Here is a 13,713-nt window from a genome sequence, read left to right as displayed (position 1 = left end):
AGCATGATGTTTTCACCCCCATGCTTCACATTGGGTATGGTGTTCTTCGGATGCAATTCAGTATTCTTTCTCCTCCAAAGTCCCAGCTCTCTGTAGGTCATTCACTAGGTCTCCCCATGTGGTTCTGGGATTTATGCTCACCGTTCTTGTTGTCATTTTGACGCCACGGGGTGAGATCTTGCATGGAGCCCTAGATCAAGGGAGATTATCAGTGGTCTTGTATGTCTTCCGTTTTCTAATATTTGCTCCCACAGTTGATTTCTTTACACCAAGCGTTTTAACTATTGCAGATTCAGTCTTCCCAGACTGGTGCAGGTCTACAATTTTGTCTCTGGTGTCCTTCGACAGCTCTTTGTTCTTGGCCATAGTGGAGTTTGGAGTGTGAGAGACTGAGGCTGTGGACAGATGTCTTTTATACCAATAAAGAGTTAAAACAGATGCGATTAATATAGGTAACGGGTGGAGACCTCGTTAGAAGAAGTTAGACCTCTTTGACAGCCAGAAATCTTGCTTGTTTGTAGGTGACCAAATACTTATTTTCCACTATAACCTGGAAATAAATTATTTAAAAATCAAACTGTGATTTTGTGAGGTTTTTTTCCACATTCTGTCTCTCATGGTTGAGGTTTACTGATGTTGACAATTACAGGCCTCTCTAATCTTTTCAAGTAGGAGAACTTGCACAATTGACGGTTGACTAAATACTTATTTGCCCCACTGTACATGTTATACCTTGCTGTTGTTAAAAGATAAACCGTGTCACGAAAATAGTAAAACTTTACCTCGGAGACAATAATAAACCAGTGGTTTATTCATTTTGGGAATGAATGGATTTGTCATAAAGCTTATTTGTAATCTACTAATAACATTTGACTGACCTATCTGACTGTTTTGTTGACATTCCCGTTAGCACAGCACCACCTACTGGATGCATAACGTAACCCCAGCCTCTACTGTAGACCCGTATAATGCGGTGCGCCTTATGTATGGAAAAACATTTTGAAATATGTGATTCATTGGGGTTGCGTCTTAGTGTGGAAAATACGGTACTACACTCAGTGAAAATAGTTCCTCTCTGCTTGATTTAAATCATAAAAAAATGGTTATTGGAGCTTTAGTCCAAGTCCCCTTTGTCAGATTCGAGAGGCATTTTACTTGTAAAGATGTTGTCTTGACACTGTCTAGACCAGGGGTGGGCAAACCGTTGCTCGAGGGCCGCTGTTGGTGCAGGTTTGTGTTCCAACAGATCCAGCAAAGGCACTTTAACCAATGAGATTTCTGCAGAAAACAAGACGCACACGATTGCAATCCACTGATTGTACTTGCAGGACACCAGATTGGTGAAAGGGTAGCCTCTTTATGGGTTGGAATGAAAACCTGCACCCACTGCGGCCCTTTGTGAAATAGTTGGCCCACCCCTGGTCTAGACGATTGCCAAATTCAATGGCATCGAAATCATTAGTTCCTTTCGAGTGGTTCATTTTTTTATTCCTTGGAATAATATTCCCGGGTGTGTCCGTCCGAACGAGAATTTGCAGTTTCGCACCTCGGAAGATGCGAGCTTCGGGCAGTGAACAACAGCACATGCGCGCCGGTGACCAATACAAGAGGCGGCACTTCGATGAGAAGAACGGTCGCTGCAATGTACAGCATGGAAACCTGGGTGGAGAGACCAGCCGCTACACCTTGGACCTTTTCACCTCACAATAATTATTTTTTTATTATTTGCAGCATATAGATCACCAAAACATGCTTGGATCTCCGGAGAAGTGCGTTCATTTCCTGTGTCTCCATTTTAACTAAACTCACTCGTGCCTGTCACTGCTTGCTCAGTGCGTCACCATCCTACCGTAGTTAAACATCCTCTGACTGGCTAGACTCGAGTAGCCTAGATAAATGTGTTCGTATAGTTTACCATGTCAGCACATGCCAATAGTTGTTGGTGAGGCTGATTGAAGGTCTTGCGGTCGATCGTTGAAATATCAGCATTGATACCTGCGTAATGTGTAACCCATGCTATTATTGCACCCAGAGACTTGGTTAACACTATAACGCTATGGACACACTTCCTGGTTGTGCGTTACTTCCTTTTTTAATTTGTCTACGTGCAAATAACACCCTTTCTGTTTCAGAACACAAAGGAAATGATTGTACATTTGTGATTATGAAATAAAACAAATTCCACTTTGTTTTTGTTTCTTATTATTTCTTGTTCAAAAGTTACAACTATTGCAGTAATTTGAACCATTGGAGAAAAAAAGAAGGTATTTCGACATTAGAAGCAATTTGGTCGCCACAACATCTTAAACTTCTGGTAAGAAAATTGTAATTTCTGTCATTAAAAAGCATCATGTTCTCACCAAGATAGACTTATTCCTTTTTTAAGATTGAATAATTTCATATTATCAAAGACAGGCATATTAAGTTCTTTATGATATTGACCCTAATAATGTGCTTTTGATTCATACAGTATCTCAGAAATACCACGTGCAATTTTCTTAAGATTTTCCCTTCCAAGTAACACATTTGTACTCCCTATTAAAACCATGAATATGGAGGGGAAAATTGTGAATCAGGGGGCAGCTTATACGCAAGAAAATGTGAAATTCAACAATTTTAAGGGGTCGGCTTATATGCGAGTAAATACGGTACATGCACACACACACGCACATACATACGGGCAGAGAGCATCATAAAAGACAATACGCATCCCGGCTTCCACCACTTCAACCTGCTGCACTCTAGAAGGTGCAAGAGCCATAACAGCCAAGACAAACAGACTCAAGGACAGTTTCTTCCCAAGGGCTGTTACCATACGCAACTCGAGTTCTGCACCTAGGACCTAATCAAGACTTAATTCTACTACTTATACAAATTTATTATGTTGACCACTTATTTATCTATTACTATTAATTGGTTATTTATTTATCATTACTATATATTCAATATCTGTGTTTGTTTGTTTTTGATTCCATATACTCAGCGAGTGGTGCACTCAACAACTTGGCACTGAATGTCTCCAAAACAATGGAACCCATCCAGGAATTCAGACGGAACAAAACCGCTCCAATCTGCTGATCTCACTTGGACTACTTAGCGAGAGGATCCAAAAGATTTTCAATATGATCAATGGTAGATCTGGGCGATATGACAAATATTGTCATCACGATAAAAACAATTATCAGTCGATATCGATATAACAATAACTATCACATTTTTTGTTTCAAATTTGAAACTTCAAACTTCTGAGAATAAGTAAATAAATTACTGTCCTCCCTATGCAAATATGAAAGGCACTGTTACCTTACTTAATAAGAAGAGGCTATCAAATATGATGATTTTGAAAAGTATTTTAGTTTTTCTGTTATGCAATAAAGATAAGACTACTCCCTCCTTACACAATGAAATGTAAAGAATAAAACATGCAGAAATTTTGACAGGCTTCTTTTTTTTTATAAGATTGCCTTCAAACCAAAAGTTGCTGTGCAATATGAAATAAATAAAATGATCAACTGAAGACATCACCATAGGCAAGCAGGCTATTTTGAGCCTTACAAAAAGAAACTGTAAATTTACCTCAGAAAATAAAATAAAAAAGTTGAATGAACTTAACCCACTTTAACCCAAGATAAGTTATAGATTTTTGCAACATTTTCAGAACTGAGCACTGGCTCCCCTCAAGGCTGTGAGTCCTCTTCTGTACTCCCTGTACACATACGACTGTACCCCGTCCCATCAGTCTAACTCCATCATCAAATTTGCCGATGACACCACTGTGGTCGGACTCATCTCAGGAGGGGATGAGTCGGCCTACAGAGATGAGGTCAATAAACTGTTTTCGTGGTGCTTGGTGAACAATCTCACACTGAACACCACGAAAACTAAAGAAATAATACTGGACTTTCCCAAACGCAGCACAGATCTGGCCACACTCTTCATAAATGGAGTATGCGTAGACAGGGTCCAGTCCTTTAAATTCCTGGGGGTCCACATTACGGATAAGCTCTCCTGGTCTACCAACACCACGGCAGTGGTGAAGAAGGCCCAGAAACGACTCCATTTCCTGAGGGTACTCATGAGGAACAACTTGGACAGTAAGCTTCTGGTGACCTTCTATAGAGCCACTGTGGAGAGCATCCCCGCTTACTGCATTACAGTTTGGTACGCTGGAAGCATGGCAGCAGACAGAAAGGCCATGCAGAGAGTGATCAACACTGCCCAGAAGATCATCAGCTGCTCTCTGCCCTCACTGGATGACATTACCAGCCCTCGCTACCTAAGCAGACCCAGGAACATTGTCACGGACCAATACCACCCTGGTCACAACCTGTTCCAGCTGCTGCCCTCTGGCAGATGCTACAGGTCTCACAAAGCACGGACAAATAGGCTTAAGGACAGTTTTTTTTCCCACAGCCATCAGGACTCTGAACTTGCGGTAGCTCGACACACAATCCCTTCTGTGTAATAACTTCGGGGTCAGGTAACATGAAGGACGTTGGGCTGTGATTTGCCTCCTGCTGGCTGACTGAAGGTAAGTGAGGAGGTAAGTGATCCGTTGTTTGCTGGCATCTGCGAGTCACTTTTTTTCTGCAGTCGCCGGGATTTGGTTGCGCTCGGGGGAGATATGATGTATCCATCACGGCAGATTGCCAAGGAGTCTGAAATGAACCACCGGGATCTCCGTGGATAGTAGTAATATCTTAGATTAGGCAATTTAGGCATTTTTTAGTATTTACCTTAACAGGATGTGATTCTTATATTTTTATATTACTTATTTCGGCCTTTTGCCGGGTGATAAGTTTATCCTTAGGTATTTCCAAATTCACCTTTCAATAAAAGAGGCATCTGAAGTCACATCCTTTAATTCTTGCAAGAAGAGAATAGATCCACCCGCGTGTCCTGTCAAGATCATTCTAATAACTCGATGTCTCTCTAGCTAACTTATTCATAAGATTTTAACACCATGCCCCACAGAAGTCTAAACATTTTTAGAGTCTTGTAACAATTTATCTCAGTTCTCAAAACAATTGTAGGTCTGTCGAATCTTCCCAAGAGAGTTTTAATGTGAACCATCCTGAGAAGCCGATGCTTCCCAAAACAATCCACCGTTCGATGTGAACCATCTTGATGCTTCCCAAAACAATCCACAGTTCGATGTGAACCATCTTGATGCCCCAAAACAATTCACAGTTCTCTTGATGCGAACCTCAGTCATTACTTTAGCAAGAGATGTATTAAAATGCCCTTTGTATTAGTGTCAATAACTCTTCGTTGCAAGCACTAAATAATATAATATTATTGATACACATTTATAATAATGATAAACCTAACACCGGGAAAGCGCACTTTGTGGAGTAGCACCACCAATTTCGTCATACGCAGCTGGGTATGATGACAAGTAGGCTTTTGACAAGTCAATGATGACGAAAAAGCCTATGTCTGATTAGATTAGAGAACATTTACATAAAATGGGAAAAATATTTATATCAAATAAGAAAAATATTACAGGCTGTCCACAAATGCGGATATTGGGTTATGTACATTTTCAATAAGGCTGCTCTTTGCACAGGTGTGAGGCATTTATATATATATATAAAAAAACGACAGGGAGAATTCACATTGATCTTTTAGTGGGTCGGCTCGGTGTTGTCCTGCATCTTATAATCGCTTATTTTGGCCATGTTATTGTCCTTTCTCTGTGGTGGTCGGTTTAAAATTATCGACAATTTATCGAACGTTTTTAATATTGTCGTTGACAAAATTACTTCACGATAATTACTGCTATCGTTTTATCGCCCAGCTCTAATCTCTGGTCTGTCAGACTATAACCTCATCCTTTTCTCAAGAAAGCTTTCTAAAAATAGATACTCATGCGCTCAGAAAACCATATCAGAGCAGATGAGAGTACCAAAAAGGAGATCCCAAATTTGACACAATAGCAATTGGGATGATTATCTCTACCATAATAATGCTAATAACAGCTGTTATATTTTCATGACTGTTATGAAAGTGTGTCTGCATTCACAAGCAAAATTTAAGCAAAACTATTAAAAAATAATGACCTCCCATTGTTATATGGAGCCATATAATAAAAAAATGAGACTATGCTCTCAAAATATTACTTTATTTCTTTAAGAATAAAGCAATAAAATAAATTCGGTCTGCAAAATCCAATTTCTTCATAATTAGTACTGCGAAAGGGAACACTAAAGAGATCTGGAAAAATATTAAAAACTAGACAGAAATACTTTAAAGCACAGAGAAATAAAGGAACGACAGTCGAAGGAGAAAATCCGTGAACCAAGGGACAGAGATACAACTTTAAATGATTATTTCATAAACTGCATTAATGATTCAAAATTCAAAATCTACTTCACGGAATAACAGTCTTGGGGTACCGCAGGAGTCAGTGCTAGGTCCACAGCTCTTCAGTCTTTTTATAAATGTATTATGCCAACTCAATGTTCAATATGTCCATACTCACGAAAACTCCAAGTTAGTATGAAATTCATTCGTTCCAGAAGTAACAAATTAATTTCATATGTAGAAATATGACCCAAAAGTCAAAGGAAAGCTATTATATACTAGAGGCGGGGCACTGTGAGAGTGCGTAAGCAGTCAAATTTAATTTGCCCCATGACCTTGGACATTAAAATTTAACCACCTCTTCCATTACACATTACAAACATAAAACATTGGTAACGTTGGTTATGATGATCATTATTGATATTTCTTCATTCTTGAGTTATCTTCAATACAAACATGCACAAACATGACCTAATAAATAACCTGTTTGTAGGTGAAAACTGAAGTAGCTGGAGTATTTTAAAACTGAATGAACATAAACACTCAGGTTATACTCACCATCAAGCAATTCTTCACAGCATTTGATCCAATTCTCAAATGACTTGTCAGAAGCTGGTAGAAACACAAAAACAAAAGTTTGAAATTTTGCCACAGGACAAAAGTTTACTTTAATCTTTGTGTCTTCATCCATGTTCCTTTATAACTGAAACCCACCCACTTGTATTCAAATTAATGCCCACTTTGGGCGGATGCAATGAAGGCTTTAAGAAATGGAGTCAGGACGAGAGCCATGCCTTTTCTCTTGTCAATAAAGAGAACTGGTCATGGGAGCTTCAATAATGTCTTGCCTATATTTTAGTTGACACTTGTCTCACCAGATCTTTCGGGACAAAGAAAAGAACATCCCACACTTCACAGATAGCTCTTGCTTGTTTTGTGTTTTTGCTGCTTTTATATCTTTTTTAATTGCATTTTAATATTTCTTAATGCCTTCCCATATACTTTGCTTCGTACTTTGTGCTTTTTTCTGTTTTTTGCGACCTTTGCGACTTGACCCCACTCGTAGCGTAGCTTGGTTTCTTTGTGCTAGTCCTAGACGTCTTTGGAACCGTTCAGCCGTACCTCCGCTGACATGCATGGGGATCAGCTGCGAGCAGTGGACGATAGTGCCGGGAGAAGAGGCGACGCTCCAAACCGAGCATTCCATCATTGTTATGGGAGCGTGAGATCTCTGCCCGGTCAGATGGAGGAGCGGTCGGTGCTTGCCGGGCTGCAAAGGGAAAGTTGTGTGCTTTGAAGCCCCCCATCGGCCTCTCCACTGCTGCTGATCAGGTGATAGGACAGTTTAGGAGGATCTAGGCAAGGAAGATGATCACCTCCAGACTACTGAGGGACTGTGCGGATCAGCTTGAAAGAGTGATTCTGCATATTTAACCACAGTCTCAAGTCTGCAAAAGGTCCACACCCTGTGGACTTCATGCATGTGGCAAATTTTTTACCTAGGTCTACAATGTCTTGTGTCTGTGCTAGCTAATGTCTTGCTACTGCAACCAAGGTAATTTCCCAAATACGGGATGAGATCGAGTTCTAATCAAAAAAATATATATATATATATATTTTTAAATCGAACTTAACCAAATGCAACACCCTGAGCAGAAGAAGGGTTGTGCAGTATTTCCTCGTTATTCGCAGTTAATGAGGACATGAAACAAGAAACCTGTGCCCGTGGGTATGTATAAAGCCTGAGTCATGTTTGCCAAACTGCAAAAAAAGTGTCTCACACTTCAACATGAAATAACGCATATTTTTTCATTTTTATATTTGGAAAAATAATTTTAAAACCCTGTGATACACTTCTTTCCGCAAACGTAAACCATGAAGTAGTCAGGGATCAGTGTATTAGAATTTAACATCAATGTTATGAGGGGCTACAAGTTTTCTTATGAAGGGGTGGCAAAGCTCAGATGATACAGAAGTCACTTATTGTGGAGGTAGTGGATGTGAGACGTGTGCTAAGTGCAGTCAACCCCAGAAAGGCCACAGGACTGGATGGAATACCAGGCAAAGTACTTAAGACCTGTGCTAATCAACTAGCACCAGTCTTCAAAGATATTTTCAACCTTTGACTAGAACAAGCCTCTGTCCCAGCCTGTCTGAAAAGGGCCATCATCATCCAGGTACCAAAGAAGTCACCCGCGAGCAATCTGGGCCACTTCCGCCCAGTAGCTCTGACACCAATCATCACGAAGTGATTTGAAAAAATGGTACTGAAACATATCAAAGCCTGTCTTCCCCTCATCCACGAACTATTCATCGACTACAGCTCAGCCTTTAACATTATAAGACCGGGTATTCTTATCGCCAAGTTGGCCAACCTTCCCCTCTCCACATGCTCCTGGATCAATGGACCCCAGCACGTGAAGTTGGGTCGCCACCTCTCATCCGCCCAAACGATCAGCACCAGCTCGCCCTAAGGCTGTGTGCTGAGTCCTCTACTCTAGTCGCTCTACATACACGACTGCCGATCCACGCACCCTGAGAACATCATTGTAAAATTTGCAGAGGAGAACAACGGTGGTTGGGAAGATCACAGGGGAGAATAAGACGGGCTACATAGATGAAGTCCTTAGACTCAGCGAGTGGTGCGGTCTCAACAACTTGGCACTGAACGTCTCCAAAACCAGAGAACTCATCCTGGAATTCCGACGGAACAAGACTGCTCCGTCGCCCCTGTATATTAACGCCGAACGTGTGGAGCAATGAGAGACTTCCAAATTCCTGGGAGTCCACATCTCTGCTGATCTCACTTGGGCAGACAACACCACAGCATTCGTAGAGAAGGAGCAATAGAGGCTACATTTTTTAAGAGTAGAAAGGAAAGGCACAACTGCCCCCTACCTACTCTGTCCAGCGTCTATGAATCCCAGTGCCTTAGAAGGGCAGAGAGCATTAAAAAGGACAATACGCATCCCAGCTTCCACCACTTCAACCTGCTGCCCTATGAAAGACGCTACAGAGCCATAGCAGCAAAGACAAATAGACTCAAGGACAGTTTCTTCCCAAGAGCTATCACTTAAAAAAAATTTAAGCAACCATTTCGGAAAAGTACCAATTTTCCAATTTAAATGCCTTGGAATGCACACCATCGCTGCGGCTTCCGCCCTCTTGATTCAACTGCACTGTAAACTGGAAGAATTGGATTGGACAACTTTATTCATCCCGTATTCGGGAAATTTCGTTGTCAAAGTAGCAAGAGGGTGAGGATGCAGAAATAGGAAATGTATTTTAGACATAAATAGATAGGTAATAAGTTAATGAATAAATACATGAATAAATAAGCGTGTTGCTGAAATATATATATATATACATACAGTGGTACCTCGTCATACAACCGCTCATCATACAAAATTCTCGTCTTACGGGGGAAATTTCGATCGAATAATTCGCCCGTGATGCGTTCAAAATTTCGTGATGCGACCAAGCCAGGTGGCCATGGCATTTTTTTTTTGCATATCTTTCGTGTATAACAATATTTACGAGCACCGGATGAGTTATTCAGACCAGGAAACGCACAACGCGCTTGCGCGGGGAAAAGAGGGCTTTCTGGGTAATGAAGTATACTCGTGCGCACAACGCCGACAGGCAACGGCACTCTATCATAGGCGCTGTTCGAGGGGATGCGAACACAGATGCTACAAGCTAAAAGGAGCCGCTAGCCAGCGACCCCGAAGCTCCCATGAGCAGCGGCGCGATCGCTGATAAAAGACTGCTGCTCATTGGCAAGTGGTCGTGCGTTTTCCGATTGTGAGGACATTTGTGGGCATCATTTTCGGAATATTTTGAAGGGAATAGTACGACAGCAAACAGCCCATCGATAGCGAACGTGAGGGTGGAGTGTTTGTTCCGTTTACTAGTGCGTTGTGTGGAAGAAAAAAAAAACGAAGCCCCCCGCCCCTTTTGTGCCCCTCTCCCCTCGGCGAAATCCGCCCAATTTTAGTTAGATTAAAAACTTTATTTCTATTAAACCACTCGTTATTTATTACTTTGTCAATATATGGCGAATTATAAGAAATAAACATTTTTTTCAATCCAATATCCTGTTTTTGGTGTTTTTTTCAGAGAATTGGAATGAATTAATTTGTTTCCCATTCATTTCAATTGGAAACTTCCGCTCGAGTTACGAGAATCTTGTCATACGAGCTCAGTCCCAGAACGGATTAAGCTCGTATCTCGAGGTACCACTGTATGTATGTATGTATATGTATGTATGTATATATATATATATATATATATGTATGTATATGTATATATGTATATATGTATAATGTATATATGTATATGTATATATGTATATATGTATAATGTATGTATATATATATGTATATATGTATATATATGTATATATCTATGTATATATGTATATATATATATATATATATATATATATATGTATGTATATATATATATATATATATATGTATATATATGTATATATATGTATATATATGTATATATATATATATATATATATATATATATATATATATATATATATATATATATATGTGTATATATATATACACACACACATATATATACATATATGTATATATACGTATATATATACACATATATACACACACATATATACATATATATGTATATATACATATATACATATATACACATATATACATATATATATATATATACATATATATACATACATATATATATACACACACATTAATACATATATATACACACATATATACACATACATATATATGTAAATATATATATATATACACACACACGTGTGCATACACAAATACATACACATATAAGCTCATATATACATACATACACAGATGTACATGCATGCATAAGGTAGGTCGTAACACTCAGCCATTTGTTTTGTTAAAGAGCCTGACAGCTGATGGGAGGAAGGATCTGCGGAAGTGCTCCTTCCTGCAATGAGGGTGCAGCAGTGTATTGCTGAAAGAGCTTCGGAGGGACTCCACAGACTCATGCAGGGGGTGGGAGGTGCTGTCCATGATGGACATCATCCTGGTCAGAATCCTCCCCTCTCCCACTTCCTCCACAGAGTCAAAAGACAGCCCAGGACAGAGCTGGCCCTCCTGACCAGCTTATCCAGCATGTTCCTGTCCCTCTCCGTGCTCCCGCATCCCCAACAGACCACTGCATAAAACACTGTAGATGCCACCACAGTGTCGTAAAAAGTCCTCCGCAGTGTCTTGCACACTCCAAAGGACCGTAGTCTCCTTAGTAGGTAGAGGCGGCTCTGGCCCCTTTTATACAGGGCATCTATGTTTGTGGACCAGTCTAGTTTGTTGTTGAGGTGAACACCCAGGTACTTAAAATTCTCCACAATTTCAATGTCTGTACCCTGGATGTTCACCTGAGTGTTCTGTTGAGGATGCCTCCGAAAATCGATGACAATTTCCTTTGTCTTACTGGTTGATGTAGAGGTGGTTTTGCTTACACCAGTCAACAAAGGCTGTGATGACTCCCCTGTACTCCAGGTCGGTCCCGTCCATCATTCGTCCAACAATAGCGGTGTCGTCAGAGAACTTCTGGAGGTGGCAGGTGTCTGTATTACGTTTGAAGTCTGATGTGTAGAGGGAGAAGAGTGGGGAGAGCACTGTGCCTTGTGGGGCCCCCGTGCTGCAAGCTACCACATCAGACGTACAGTCCTAGAGTCTCACATATTGTGGTCTGTCAGTGAGGTAGTCGATGATCCATGCGGCTAGGTGGTCCGTTACTCCAGCCTCTTCCAGTTTCCCTCTCAGTAGGACCGGCTAATGGTGCTGAACGCACTGGAGAGGTCAAAAAACATCATTCTCACCATGCTTCTTGTGTTCTCCAGATGTGGAAGAGACCTGTGCATCAGGTAGGTGGTAGCATCTTCCACACCAATGCCTGGACGATAGGCAAACTGCAGAAGGTCCAGCTCTGCATTCATCAGGGGGCTGAGGTGATTGAGGATGATTCTCTCCAATGTCTTGATCAGGTGAGAGGTTAATGCTACCGGCCTGAAGTGGTTTGCAGTCTTTGGAACTGGGACCACATAGGAAGTTTTCCACAAGGTGGGGACCTTCTGCAGTCTGAGGCTGAGGTTGAAAATGTGCAGAATCACTTTGCCACGCTGATCCACACAGTCTCTCAGTAGTCTGGAGCTGAGGCCGTCTGGACCGGTAGCCTTCCATGCCTCGATCTTCTTTAGCTGTTTTATCACCTGATCGACAGTAATGCAGTGGCTTATTGCTGGAGAAACAACGGACCTTCTTGGAGGGTACAATGTTCTCAACACAGAAGTTAATATAATCTTTGATGCAGTGGGTCAAGCTGTCAATGTCTTTCCAATGTGAATTGCACAGCACCTCCCAGTCATTGGTCTCAAAACAGTCCCTGAGTACCGTGCTGGTCTCCTTGGTCCATCTTTGTATGATCCTCGTGGTAGGAGGGGATCAGATGGACGAGGTTATGGTCTGAGCGGCCCAGTGGGGTCAGGGGGACTGAGCTGTATGCCTCCTTTGTGTTGGCATACAGCAGGTCCAGAGTTTTTTGTTCCCTGGTGTGGCATTTCACATACTGAGTGAAGGTGGGGACAGTAGAAGCCAAGGGAGCATGGTTAAAATCACCAGAGATAAGGAGAGACGGGGGGGGTTGAGGTCTGCAGCCGGGACACAGTAGCGTGAAGCAGCTCGCGAGCGACTGCCGCATCGGCCGAAGGAGGTATATATGCAGTTATTACGATAACGTGCGAGAACTCCCGGGGGATGTAAAACGGCCTGATGCTAACAGCTTCTCTCCTGACATTTTCGTCCGGCTCTGCATCCTCTTCTCTTCAACTCCGCGGGAAGGTCCAGGTCCAGGGGAATCCAGGTGTTGCGTATCACTAACAGCTGATCCTTTGTGTAAAACAGCAGAGGCATGGCTGAGTGGGTCAAAAATGTAATGTCCAAAATTTTCAAAGATAAACTAAACTAATAGATCAAAGACTGCCTCTGGCACAACTCGAGTCTTGGAGTAGAGTCTTGAAAGTAAACTTTTAAAACATTAAAGAATGGAATATATAAAGTAAAGTAACAAGTAAAGTCTTGAGACAATAAAACGTAAAAATAAAGGATAAAAAAAGCTGTAAAAACACAGAATACGAGTGAGGGTTTAGGGAGCTACTGCAACTAGCAGCCGCTTTGAACGGCGCCTATGATGACGGTAACACAAGTGCATTGTGAATCATCCGAGATACAAGTTCTGACGAATGATTAGCCTCGTGCGACTTCAGCGCTTATCGATTAAGCATGAATCACATTCACTCCGGATAAACTCCCCAAATGGGACAAGGGTACTCTTGAAATGGGGTCGACGGAGGTTGGCAGC

The 13,713-nt window shown here is 41.3% G+C and overlaps 1 protein-coding gene across 1 annotated transcript in view; it reads right to left on the bottom strand.

Annotated features, from left to right (window-relative positions):
* Positions 1-13,713, bottom strand: part of sugt1 (SGT1 homolog, MIS12 kinetochore complex assembly cochaperone) — a 68,083-nt gene that overhangs the window by 25,677 nt on the left and 28,693 nt on the right. Inside the window, exon 6 of the mRNA XM_077616086.1 lies at positions 6,865-6,918. Within this exon, the coding sequence (XP_077472212.1) occupies positions 6,865-6,918 (54 nt within the window). The remainder of the gene's footprint in view (positions 1-6,864; positions 6,919-13,713) is intronic.

Source organism: Stigmatopora argus, chromosome 12 (genome assembly GCF_051989625.1).
Source record: "Stigmatopora argus isolate UIUO_Sarg chromosome 12, RoL_Sarg_1.0, whole genome shotgun sequence".
In the NCBI taxonomy this organism is placed as follows: domain Eukaryota; kingdom Metazoa; phylum Chordata; class Actinopteri; order Syngnathiformes; family Syngnathidae; genus Stigmatopora; species Stigmatopora argus.
The sequence above is the reverse complement of the archived record's forward strand: the minus strand, read 5'-3'. Positions and strand labels throughout refer to the sequence as shown.